At 35.7% G+C, this 14,572-nt stretch overlaps 1 protein-coding gene across 2 annotated transcripts in view; it reads left to right on the forward strand.

Moving 5' to 3' along the window:
* FAF1 (Fas associated factor 1) overlaps positions 1 to 14,572 on the forward strand; it is a 376,835-nt gene that overhangs the window by 329,446 nt on the left and 32,817 nt on the right. For both annotated transcript variants that reach the window (XM_045514318.2, XM_010951821.3), the window contains exon 18: positions 13,672 to 13,887. In XM_045514318.2, the coding sequence (XP_045370274.1) occupies positions 13,672 to 13,887 (216 nt within the window). The remainder of the gene's footprint in view (positions 1 to 13,671; positions 13,888 to 14,572) is intronic.

Raw genomic sequence — 14,572 nt, forward strand, 5'->3', positions numbered from 1 at the left:
ATAGAAGACTAACCTTTTTGTAGAAGAATCATTCCTGATCTGTTGTATTGAACTCTTAGAACACTTGACCTTGTACTAGATTCACAGTTTCCTATTCTTTTCAATTCCTTTCCCCTTTTCTTGCCTCACAAATACTCCCATCCTTCCTAAATACTGTCCCACCCCAAGAACACAAGGAATTTATTTTCTCCCCTTTTCCCAGGCTTCACTTTACCCACCAAAAGATGCTATGAGTTACTTCTGCAACATCCTGAACTGGGCCCCTATATATGAGAAATCCATTTAGCTTGGCTAAATTTTCCCCCCTAGGTTCATATCATGTGTGTGACAACACAAATTTTTTCATTCACTCACTTTGCAAAATTTTTTTTGGCTGCTTAATATGTGGCCAAAATCTGCTAAGGTACGGTAGGGATTCAGATGTGGGTCCTCCCCTCCAGGAGTTCATAGTCTTGTAAAAACAGAATTACATACCATATGTAAAAATTATTATTGAGATTTACCTAAAGTTCAGTGGGAAAAAAGAAAAGGGATGTCAAGAATGACATCCTATGATAGCTTACAAAAAAGGACTTTTAGAACTTTTTTCTAGACATGGGATTAATGGCAAAATTCACTTGTAAAAAGAGGAAGCCACCTAACAAGTGATGGAAAGGCCTGGAGGGCCCTAACTTGGGCTGAGGAAAACTCCACTAGTTATCATTCTTGGTCAGAGGGTGCCAGGTTGTAACATATTCAACAAATGGGTTTTGTTTTGTTTTTATTGAAGTATAGTTGATTTACAATGTTGTGTTAGTTTCAGGTGTATAGCAAAGTGATTCAAATATGTGTATGTGTATGTATGTGTGTGTGTGTGTGTGTATATATATATATATATATATATATATTCTTTTTCAGATTCTTTTCCATTATAGGTTATTATAAGATATTGGATATAGTTCCCTAGGCTATACAGTAAATCCTTGTTATTTATTTATGCATATAAATATACATACAGTGTACATATATACATGTAGTAGTTTACATATAGTAGTTTGTATCTACTAATCCCATACTCCTACTTTATTCTTCCCTCCACCTTTCCCCCTGGTAACCATCAGTTTGTTTTCTATGTCAGTGAGTCTATTTCTGTTTTGTAAATAAGTTCATTTGTGTCATTTTTTTTAGATTCCACATATAAGTGATATCATATGTATTTTTCTTTCTCTTTCTGGCTTACTTCATTTAGTATGACAACCACCAGGTCCATCCATGTTACTGCAGATGGCATTATTGTATTCTTTTTTATGGCTGAGTAGTATTCCGTTTATAACACATATTCTTTATCTAGTCATCTGTCAGTAGACATTTAGATTGTTTCCATGTCTTAGCTATTGGAAACAGTGCTGCTGTGAACATTGGGGTGCATATATCTTTTCAAAGTAGAGTTTTTGTCTTTTCCGTATATCTGCCCAGGAGTGAGTTTGCTAGATCCTGTAATAACTCTATTTTTAGTTTTTTTAAGGAACCTCTGTACTGTGTTCAATAGCAGCTGCACCAATTTACTTTCCCATCAACAATGTAAGAGGGTTGGTTCCCTTTTCTCCACACCTTCTCCAACATCAACAAATGTTCTTTGAACAAGAACTATGCTAAACACTGAAAGAGAAACACAGGATAGTAAAACATTTTCTACTTATAAGAAGGGATTATATCTTGTAGGGAAGATACAACATGTCTACAGATAACAGCAAATCAAGGAAATACATGCTAAATAACATAAGAGAAATAAAAGCAAGATTACTTAGAGAGTTCAGGAGCAAAGTAAAAATCTTTACTTTGTACAATCTTTACAGTTTTTGTAATCAGACAGTTCTATAGAAGAAGTAATAGTTGAGCCAGGTCTTGAGAGTCATAGATAAAATTTCACTGTTTGGAAATCAGAGTTTATTCATTATTGAGTGCCTATCATATATGTACAAGATACTGTGTCAGACAAACTCTAATCTCTGTATGCTGAGGACTCTAAATGGAAAATACTTGGTTCATCATCTTCTGTGTATCAAGTACTCTGCAAGCAGCTTTACCTGTGTTTATTCATTGACCACTAAGACAAGCCCCAAGGTTAGAGATTTCTCTTTACAGGTGAAAACTGAAGCTCATCGAGAAGTCACACATAGAAATGAGAACAGCTGAGATTCTCACCTAGGTCTTCATGACTCTGTACAAAGCTCATGCTCTTCTGCTTCCTCCATTCCAGTACAAGGCCATATATCATCGTATGTGACTATAAAAATCAGAGTTTCACAACACTTTAGACAAGAGATTTGTCACTATACTTTTAGGCTATTTTAAGAAATATAGCTTAAAAAATTAGGACTTTCACTCTTTCATGCCTTCTTTCACAAATTTGCATGCTCTCTCCCTCCATAGTATATCTTCAACCATACACTTCCTAAATGTCATGTGTACACTTTGAATGTGTACACTGCATGTTCTGGATCTAGAGCTTCTTCTGATTCACCTTATTTCCCTGGGCTAAAATTTTCTCTCTTTACAAATGTAGATAACGCTTGCCCTCTCATAGAATCCACCCCTCAAAAGGAAGAAAAAAGAAAACCCGATTAACATCCTTTAGCATTCCTCAGTGTATATGTTCCAGCTGTGAACATATGCGAGCTTGGGGCACAGGGGAGGAAGGACAAGTCATACTTTGCTCCTCGTCATTGCTTGCACTTGACCATTAATGTGCTCCCAAAAACAAGTTCAGGTCAGTGCTTTGTACTTTGTCCTTCCCCTCAAAGAGTCACATTAAAGGCTTTTATAAACCCCCCATTAAGAAACTATTTATTTTCTGTTTATCTTAATTTAATTCATTCCTATCCAGACTTATTTGTCCCTTTTTTGCCATGGAATACAACAAATGACTCTTTGGGAAAAGCTGGTATTGTGCAACTTCTGAAGTAACTGAAACCTGGAGAGATTATACAGTTTGCCTGTGGTCACCAAACTGGTTGGACACAGAATCTGGACTAGAAGCCAGGTCACCTGACTTTTCACAATAACACTGCCTCCTCTTCTAACCAGAAATCCTAACCCATATAATTGCATTGAGAAACAAGAGTGGTTTGATTATTTTTATCATCTCTAGTATTTCAAAATCCTTAGGAAAATGAAGTATTGAATAGTCGAATCACCCTGGTTATAGGAAAATTCCTTGGAGGTTGACCTCATTTTGCTGTGTAGTAAGTATTGGAGTAAAATTAGTAAAATCTAGGAAGACATTTTGATCTGATCTTTGGCCACGATAAGGTGAAAAAGTCTGTAAGACAGGATATTCTGAGGGAAAAACAAAGAAATGACAACAAAAATTTGTGCTATTTTATTAATTTATGTATTTACTTATTTTTTCCAAAATGAGTTTCAAGTAACTTACATAAATACATGCAATTCAAATGGATTAAAAACAAAAGAAAAGATATGGAAATCAAGACAAGGTCAAATAACAAAAGATAAAGCCGAAGGTAAGATTAACATGTTGACAACAGATAATCCAGCACAAGCACCAAATATATGTGATAAGATTCTGTACATTTACCACAAAATTTGTTATGTGCTTCTCTTGGGCTAAAACAGAGGAAAATGTGATTGTTTACAAGTTTCACTCTGTAAAGCTAATGTTACAGTCTCTCAAAAGGTGCCCAGATTTTTCCTGTGGTTCCCCTTCAAGAGGAAGCCATGCAGTATGGTGAATACCATCCCCAACTATGTCCAGTAGCTATAACAGCAATAGCAAGTCATGTGTAACAGCTTTGTACAACTTCATGTAATTCAAAGTCATAAAACCAAAGCACAATTTTGTAAAAGCATCTCTGCAGAGGCCCAAGCAATACATTTTTTTCTGGCAGTCCAGTTTAAAGAATGGATTTTATAGTAACTAAAGAAGTGTATGAACTACATATCCTTTAAGAAATCCTTCCTGAATATTGCTGGGGGTTTTTTGGGGGTTTTTTTGCCACTGAGTTCTTTGGTGAGTAGAGAAGGTTTCAGCTAAGATTTTTGACTCCCATCTCTTTTAATCAGTCAGTATTCGGCAGATATTTGTTAATCTCCTTCTGTGTACAAATCACTAAATCAGGCGCTTTGGATACTGTATTGTATGTGTGAGACAGCTTCTGCCCTCAGGGAGCTCTCTGTCTAATACAGAAAGGTAGATAAGTACAAAATAACTATAGGAAAATATATACTGTACATTTGGGGGGGAACGTTAAAATAGCAGATTTGGAGGAAGAAGATGACTTTCAACTAGGAAAGCAACAAGGAAGACTTCACAGAGAGAGGAGGCTTTGAAGAATTGATAAGACATTGGTGGTTAAAGGTGAAGTAGAAGAGCATTTGGGATGGATTGATGAATAAATGGATGGTTGGACAGATGGCAAAAGGTAGGGCATGGCTAGGTAATCATGAACAAAGGGAGAAAGGCACAGGGAACGGTAAATGGACAAATTTAAAACACAGTCTTAATTAGAACTAAGGCTAAAAGGCCAAGTTTTAGAGGATCATGGGTGGGAGAGAATGGGCACAAAGCTATTCCCTTTGTTGCTGGTTCCTTCAAATGGAAAATCAAAAGGTTACATTTCTGCCTATCTACCCAGAGTTGTTTCCTTTCATGTCTTGCTGCCTCTTCAAGTAGAAAATCTTAAGCATATTAAAGACCACTAAATCACATAACAGAAAAGCATGGAATTAGAAGCAGTGACACTTCTCTTCAGTTCTGATTTAATTTTCATAACCATCCTACAAAATGCGTAAGGGAGATAATATCGTTACCATCTTACAGATGAAGAAAGTAAGATCATAGAAGGATTTAAAAGCCTATTTTAAAATTCCTACCTAACATTTGTCTGGTAAAAGCAGAACCAGGGCTCCTATCCAGTATTCTTTCTACCTGTTACCCCATACGAGAAGAATGAAAGCAGTACCATGAATAGGTTAGTAAAGTAAAACTGCTTTTTATAATTTTTATTTTCATCTTATTTAAGTTGCTTCTTGTCACATAGAAAACACTACTACACTGGGCCGTAATGATAGTCATCCTTGCCATCAGCATATCACGATCTGTTGAGCAATTAATAGGTCCTAAACTCTGTGCTGAGCACTTTACAGACTTTATCTTATTGAATCTCCACAACAACTTAATAAGGTAGGTGCCAATACATAAATATACCTTCTTATAATTATAGGGACCACCTTGCCACAATTTCTTAAGTAGTTCCAATTGGAAGTATTCTGCTGCTGTCCTCATTAGATTAGATAAGAAATTTCAGTTTCCTGGTACCCAGATTGTTTTTCATATCCAGATGCAGCCCAAAAATTATATATCTGAATTTTGGCCTAGGAAATATGATCATTTTCCTTGATTTACTTTATCCAGCAGTGAGGTTGTATTTGTAGTAAGCTATCCATACTCTCTAGCTGGATGATTGGTGGCCAGGAGCAGAGAATGGCCACAGGATTGGGACATACCAGCTGTTCCCTTATAGGATCCATTTATACTCCTTTGATGATCTCATCTAGTTCATGACTCTTAAATACTGCCTATACATTAGCCTCCCAAATTTTTATCTCCAGCTCCTCCCATTCCCTGAACTCCAGACTTGAATATGTAGTTGCTAGCCCATTATCTCCACTTAGATGTCCAATAGACATCATAAATTTAATGTGTCTTAAACTGAACAACTAATCTTAGCCTCCCCACCCAAATCTCTCCTTCTTCAGTCTTCTCCGCTGTAAATGAAAAATCTTTCCATTGTTTGAACCAAAAACCTTTGAATCACCCTTAGCGTCTCTCTCTCATATCTGTATTTAATGAGCAAATCCTATTGGCTGTACCTTCAAAATATATGTGGAACTCAAATGCTGCTCACCAACTCCACCACTACCACCTTCATTGAAGTGGCCATTATCTGTTACCTGGATTACTTTAGTAGTCTCCCAATTTGACTCCATACCTCCATTTTGCCTTTTCTATATGTCTTTTAATAAATCCTTTTAAAAGTAATTGGCACATTATATCACTTCAAAAACCTTCAGTGGCTTCATATCTTAAAATAAAAGCTAAAATCTTTACAGTAATTCCAGTCAAAATCTCTGCAGGATTTTTCTTTCTTTTTTTTTTTTTTTTAGAAATTGGCAAACTGATTCTAAAATGTATATGAAAAGGTAGTAGTACTGAGATAGCCAAAAACAGTTTTGAAAAAGAAAAACTAAATTGGAGGACTTACACTACCAGAGTTCAAAGTTTAATATAATCAAGACAATGTGGATATTGCCAAAGAACTGACCCATATCCAATAAACAGAACAAAGAGTCCAGAAATAGACCTACATGGTCAACTGATTTTCGACAAAGGTGCAAAGACAATTTCACTGGAGAAAGGATGGTCTTTCCAACAAATGATGCTGCAAACTAATGAATATCCATATGCAAAAAAAAATTAAATACAAGACAGTAAAAAGACTTCTAGTACATATCTTGCATCACATGCAAAATTAAGTCAAAGTGAGTCATAGACCTAAATGAAGAACCTAATAAAAACTATTAAAGTCATGGAAGAAAACATTGGAAGAAATCTTCTTGTCCTCGAGTTACATAAAGATTTCTTAGATCTGACACCAAAAGCACAATTCATACAATAACAAATATCTAAATTAGACTTCAAAATTAAGACCTTCTACTGTTCAAAAGACACTGTTGAGAAATAGAAAAGACAAGCCACAAACTGAGAGAAAATCACCTATCTATAGTGTCCAGAATATATAATAAACTCTTAAAATTTGAGAATTTTTTAAAAACCCACATTTAAAAATGAGCAAAATATTTGAATAAATACTTCACCAAAGAAAATACACACAAGGGAAATAAGCACATGAAAAGATGTTCAATGTTATAGTTATTGGGGAAATGAAGATGAAAACCTCAGCGGATACACACTAATTAGAATGGCGTTTTAAAAGAAAAGAGACAATACCAAGTACTGGCAAAGATGAAGAGGCACTGGCACTCTCATGTATTTATGATGAGAATCATTAATGATAGCACATCCACTTTGGAAAATAACTTGGCACTTTCTTATAAATTAAACATATACATACCATACAACCCAGCAGTTAAAACCTACATATTTACACAAGTGAAATGAAAGAAAGTAATAGTAAAATTTATGTTCACACAAAAATCTGTACACAGTGTTTATAGGGACTTCATTTATAGTCACCCAAAACTGGAAACAACTCAGGTGTCCCCTCAGCTGAGAGAGTAGTCATACTGTAATGTATCTGTATGATGGAATGCCACTCAGCAATGAATAGGAATGAACTACTTACTGATATCGTCAACGACATGGATGAGTCTCAGATGTGTTATACTAAATGAAGGAAGCCATTCATCTGACATTTATAGACACATTTATATAACAGTCTGGAAATGGCAAAACCAAGGACAGAAAACATATTAGAGGTTTCCTGGGGTTAGGGGAAGATGGATGGGGGTGGAAGTTAGTGATAGAACTGTTCTTTATCGTGATTGGTAATGATGGTTAGACAAATTTATGCATTTATCAGAACTCACAGAGCTATACATTTAAAAGAATGGATTTACTGTGTATAAATTATACCTAAATTTTGAAATGGGGGAAAAAATTAAGTGGCTCAAGGCATATATGAGCTAATCATGCCTCTCATTTGATTCCTCTTTAACTCAGCTTCTACCCCTCTCCCCGTGGTCATTCTGCTACAGCCAAATTGGCAGCCTTGCTATTGCTCATTCAGGCCAGGCACCAGCGCTTGTCATTTACTGTGACTTCTGCCACATGACTCTCTCTCCTTTAGGCCTTTGCTCACTGAGGCCTACGGTATTTGCTATTGGGGTTTACAGTATGTAAAGTTGTACTCCTCCCTCGCTCTACCTGTACTCCCTGTACTTTTCTCCATAGCACTCATCACTGTGTAACAAACTGTATATTTTCCTGTATGTGTATTGTTTTTCTCCCACCCTACTAAAATATAGGTTCCATGTAAGCAGAATATTTTGTCTGTTTCGTTCCCTCTTATTTTCCCATCATCTGGAACAATGCCTGGCACATATAATGTGCTCGGTAAGAATTCATGGAATTAATGAATGTTAGCTTTAGCCTATTTCACACTTTGCTTCCCCTAGCTATAAACTGTTATTTGGTGGGTACTCATAGACCCCTAGAAGATACTGTACATGTGCATGTATTTATGCATGCATATGTGGATGTAAATTAAGCCAGTCTTTGATTCTTATTGTAAGAGATTGGCATAAGTGTATCTTATCTTTCCTGTTTAAAAAATGTAAATGTATAGAAACAATCTTTTCTGGGTATCTGTCTTCATTGCCTGATATCAATTCAAAAGTCTCAGTTTCTCATCCCTCAGATGTGAATGCTTTGAATATTCATACAGCTTTACTAAAGCAAGAAGTCTAAGATCAGTTTATATATCCAACCTATACTAGGTCTCCTTGTTTTGTTACAAACCTAAAATACTGCAAATAAAAACCTGTATTTGTTGAGCAAACCCAATTCAAGTTTAACAATGGTGTTTACCATGACTCCTATTCGAGTGTAGATGTCCTCTATGTCATTGTTTTACAATAGTGTTTACTTAACATGAGGCCTTTGCTTTTAGCCAGTAAATTTGAAACTGAACTACTGATGTATTTTTATTCTTTTCTACCAGTAAAACGTGAGTATTCAGATTCCAAGTTGCCGACTTACCTAATATCTCTTCATTGTTTTCCACACTGGGTCACTATTGTGGGATATTTGAGGTCTGTTTTCATTCTGGGGAAAAGCCCTAGAGACTGGGTGCATTGAGGAGCAGACATTGTCTGCACAATGAATGGGGTAATGAGCTACTGTTTTATTTGTCTATAGTATAATTGGTTGAGTTCAGACAGTAATGTAGCATCTGTTGTTATATTGTACAGGGAAATGTCAAAATAGAGAGCAAGCAAACAGGTGGATTAAAGGGGACCAGGAGGAGAAACCAGGAAATATCACATTAAGTTCTGCTTTAAAGTAGCTGCATAGGGAATAATGATAATGATAACACCAACAATGGCTGTCATCTGTTGAGCACAGTGTTACAGCATGAGGTTCAGCACTGGCCACTTCTCACTAATTTGAGTCCTGACCAAGTGTCAGCACTTGCTAAGTGTTTTGTAAACATGACTCCATTTTATACAAGAACCTTTGTGAGGAAGATATTACTGGCCCTGTCTCTTATATGAGGTAGCTGAAGTCATATGCCTAATGGCTGGGATTTGAACCTCTGTCTGTCATACCTAAAGCCTATTTCCTAACCATACATTACATTTGATTTAAAGGTTAAAGTTTTTAAATTGCACTGTTGGAAGTCAGAACAGTGATTAACTTTAAAGAAGGTAATTCTCAGGAAGAGGGCAGAAAGACTCTGAGATGTTTGATTAGTGTGCTAGTTATACAAGTATGTTCACTTTCTGAACATTTATCAAGTTGTACACTTAAGATATGTGCACTTTTTCCTGTATGTTATATTTCAATACAAACTTTAAAACAATGACAAAATACATGGCTTTGAATAAAAGATAAAGTTGTGTACAATATATTTTGTTTTTAAAAGTTTAAATATATATTTATATAAAAATATGCATGCCAACAGGCACATGAAAAGATGCTCAGCATTGCTAATTATTAGAGAAATGTCAATAAAAACTACAATGAGGTATCACCCTACACTGGGCAGAATGGCCATCATCAAAAAGTCCATAAATAATAAATTCTGGAGAGGGTGTGGAGAAAAGGGACCCCTCCTACACTGTTGGTGGGAATGTAAATTGGTGCAGCCACTATGGAACACTGTATAGAAGTTCCTTAAAAAACTAAATATAGAGTTACCATATGATCTAGCAATCTTGCTCCTGGGCATGCATCAGGAGAAAACTCTAATTCAAAAAGATACATGCACACCAATGTTTGTGGCAACACTGTTTACAATAGCCAAGACATGGAGGCAACCTAATATCCATTGAGAGATGAATGGATAAAGAGGATGTGATACACACATACACACACAATGCAGTGTTACTCAGCCATAAAAAAAAAAAAAAAAGAAATACTGCCATTTGCAGCAACATAGATGGACCTATAGATTATCATACTAAGTGAAGTAAGCCAGACAAAGACAAATATCGTAGGATATCATTTATATGTGGAATCTTAAAAAATGATACAGATTAACTTATCTACAAAACAGAAATAGACTCACTGACATAGAAGACAAATTTACAGTTACCAAAGGGGAAGTGGGGGAGGGGTAAATCAGGAGTTTGAGATTAACAAATACACACTATTATATGTAATACAGATATACAGCAAGGATTTACTGTTTAGCCCAGGGAACTATATTCAATATCTTATAATAACCTATAGTGGGAAGGAATCTGAAAAAACATATATATAAACTTGCCTGTACACTTGAACTAATACACTGTAAATAAACTGTACTTCAGTTAAAAAATAAATTTAAAATTTTTTAAAAATTTAAATATGCATGAAAAATTAATGGAGAGTGTCTGAGGTGATGAAAGTTTTAGAAATAGAAAAGATGGTAACACAACATTGTGAATGTACTTAATGCCACTGAATTGTTGGCTTAAAGATGATTAGAAAAATTAATGAGTATAACACTCAAGTGATGACAGTGGCTATCTCTTGGTGGTGAATCTAGAAGTTAATTTTAATGTTTTCTTATCATTTAATGTAGTTTTTACAATAAGTGTGTAATTACTTCTGTAATCAGGAAAAGGTGTTTTTTAATCTCAAAGATACGGTTTTAAAGAACCACCAGTGTTAGAAATAGTCGAATGATTTCGTTAATCATTTAGAAAATGTATGTAACTAATCCACAGAGCTAGTTACCCTACAAACAACTCTTGGTTAGCCCTTAAGGGACGTGTCTGTGGCAAATGAATCTGAACAATTAATGCTGAAGCGAGTCAGACCTCAGAGAAAGGAAACTCAGGATGTTCAGTTCTTGGTTACTAGAAGTAGGAGCCATGAGATTCAGATTCTTTTAGCATTTATTGAGCACCGACTATGTGCTTATCACCATATAAAGCACTTTTTACATGCATTATTTCAGTTAACGTGTTAGTTTATTTCTTCTCTTATCAAATACATATTGAGCATCTATTTTGTACTATGTGCTACACTTGGAATAAAAAGTAAGACATGTTCCCACGTCCTTATGGAGCTTGCATACTAGTGGGAAAGCCAGACATTAAACAAATAAGTGTGGTGCAGTATAATGAATACTACAGTAGACATAATTGGAACTTAATTTTGATATATACAGTTTCATTGGGTTATTAATATATAACAGTGCTACTAAAATAGCAGTTTGAAAATATTCAACTGAAACTCATTGCTGATCCAGATGCTAATATTAGATAAACTTCCACTCATGTTATCCAAAAAATAAAAAGACAGAAGTAACTGGTTTGACTGTCTATTCTTTCTGGTTTTTGAACTTTATTTCTTATGTCTCCATTTCTGGGATCAATTTTCCCATATAATAAATGAGAGTGTGAGGCTGTTTAGCCAGTGTAACCCCAGGCAACCATTAACTAAAACCTATTACGACACCACACTAGGAACTTTACATATATTGTGTATACAATTCCCATGTTTATAACCCCCTGTGAAGTAGGTGGTATTATCCAGTGCCTCCAGAAGGAAAATGACCTCAGTGTCATAGAAAAGACTAGCTTCCTCTATACACAACAGAAATTTTGAGTACTTTTTTTAAAAAAAAAAATACTTCAGTACTAGAACCAACTAAATTATCCTCAATGACACAAATTAATTTTTTGTCCATATTGGAATCTGAGTAGACTTTATTTTCCTTTACATAAGTCAAAAGTTTAAAATATTAAAAAGCATATTCAGAAAATGCTGTCACTTCTACTGTTTCCCCCACCCTTTACAGGTTACCATTTTTATGTTTCTTTTTATTTATGTTAAGTTTATTGATTTTTTTTCTTCAAAGAAGCAGCCTATCTATTGGTTAACTAGTTATGTTGTTCTTTTTTCTAATGCATTCCTTTATGCTTTTAATTTTATTATTTTCTTGTCAGCTTACTTTTTGTTTTATTGGGTTTTTTCCTCCTAGTTCTTTAAATCTAATTCTTATTTAACTTAATTTTATTCTTTCCTTTTGAATGATATAAGAATTTTAGGGCTATGAATTTCCTCTGAGCACTGCTCTTTAAATGAGTCCCATAGATTCCAACATGAAATTTCAACAGCCATTGTTTTCTAGATATCCCGTAGTTTTCATTTGTATTTCCCCTTTGACCCAAGAGTTGTTTAATAGAGAGGTTTTGGTTTTTTTTAATGTTTTCCCTCCCAAAGGGAAGAGTGGCACCAACTTTGAAAATTGTGTTGAGATTTTGGAGACCATAAATCCCAGTTTCTCTCACTCATGTTACTTGATTATAATAGTTGTAAATTAATTGGGGGAAATTTTTGTTTTCCTGTTGATGATAAATTGGTAACCAGAAACAGAATATAACTGTAAAGCTGAGCATACTAATGCCAAGTTTACTATCTATGGAACCCTCCCACAATGTGAGGGACAAAAAGGTTTTAGTGAATTTCTGCCATAGACCCCCACATGGGCAGGGACATCAGAGACCTTTAATCTCCTTCCACTGGAGTATCTTGAATGTGAAACAATGTAATACAGTAGATTAAGAACTAGGAAACCTGAGTTTGAGCCCAACTCTAGCTGTGAGCTCTCTCAAGTTTACCCTACCTGTTTGAGTTTGTATCCTAATCTTTAAAATGAAGGGTTTGGGCCATCTCTAGATCCAGAAATCCAGACTTGGCCAAATCTCACAGCAATTTAGTGACAAGGCTGGATCTAGCACCATAGTCTCCTACCTCCAATAAACCTGATATTTTAATTTCTTTCCATTCCATTTTCTTACTGTAGAAAATAGATAAAAATTTGCCTTTTTAATCATTTATAAGTGTACAAATAAGTGGCATGAATTATATTCACAACATTGTGCAACTGCCACCACTATTTCCAAAATTTTTCATCACCCCAAGCAGAATCTTTCCCCCATTTTAATGTTAATATATTATCCAGAATTTTACAATCTTCAGTCATTTTACTTAGGAAATGTATGTTCTCTCTCTCCCCCCTCCTCATGCCATCTATTTCTGTGTATGTGTCTTTTGCAAATGCTTCTAATAGCCTTAATTTATACCCTAGAAAGAAAGCAATTAGATATTTGATGCCTGTTTCCTCAATCACAAATACCTGAGCCCTTCCGTAAAAAAAAAACAAAACAAATTACCTTTCTTTTCTGTGTAGTTACCTCTCAATTTAATATGTGTCATCAAGGTGGGATTTATTTTAATTAATTGCTTATTAGACTAATATTAAGAAAGTGAAAAACACATGACTCTACTGTTCAAGCATTAGGCTTAGTTATAAATGGGCAATAACTTTTTGATGAGTTTCTAGAAAGCAGCAGCTTTTTTCTAGTCTCTCCTTCCTCCTCTCCCCACAGTCCCATCCATCACACAGTTTAACCCCTGGTTTTTACCCTCTTTAGGCCATCCGGCTCTCTTTAGAGCAGGCCCTGCCTCCAGAGCCAAAGGAAGAAAATGCTGAGCCTGTGAGCAAACTGCGGATTCGGACCCCCAGTGGCGAGTTCCTCGAGCGGCGTTTCCTGGCCAGCAGCAAGCTCCAGATCGTCTTTGATTTTGTAGCTTCCAAAGGATTTCCATGGGACGAATTCAAGTTACTGAGTACCTTTCCTAGGAGAGATGTAAGTTCCCATTTCTGTCTTGGGAAGTGTGTCTAGATGGGAGACAGCCCGTCATTAGGGATGCACAAAGTAGTCCAAGAAAAGTCCCATGGCACAGTCTACCACAGGACCGCATACCCGGAGTCCTTCTTTGTTCTGCACACCATTCTCTCCTCAGTCTTTAGAGAAGGTATGGCTTCCCAGGCCAGCAGACATGTAGGCACAGTAGCCTAGGTAAGAAACTAGGTGCTAGGTCTTTCTTCCTTCCTGTCTATTTCCCCTATTCCATCATTCAAACTTTCCCAAGATCCTCATCTCTGTATACCTTAGAGTGGATCTGAGAATTGTGTGCTTAAAAGCTTAATCAGGGTCAATGATTATAGATTCGCTATGAATGAGTCATGCTAAACCAAGAGTGTTTTGTGATTCGATAGTTCTTACTAGGCTGGGAAATCAGGGACAGTGACCTATATTCACTGTATATCTGTGTTTCAGCATGGTGTTTGATAGTCTCTCATAGTATTCTGAGGCAGTAGACAGATGTAAATCTTCCGTTAGTGATTAAATGGTTATGTCCAAAAAGTGCTGACTAAGAGACTGCTATCTCCCCAGAGGGAACCAAGAGGCTCTATATTTAATCCTTTATTACTCACCATTCTTATGGGCAATTTAAATGAAGACTTTTATCAGATTTATGTATTACGAA

Source organism: Camelus bactrianus, chromosome 13 (assembly GCF_048773025.1).
Source record: "Camelus bactrianus isolate YW-2024 breed Bactrian camel chromosome 13, ASM4877302v1, whole genome shotgun sequence".
Classification (NCBI taxonomy): domain Eukaryota; kingdom Metazoa; phylum Chordata; class Mammalia; order Artiodactyla; family Camelidae; genus Camelus; species Camelus bactrianus.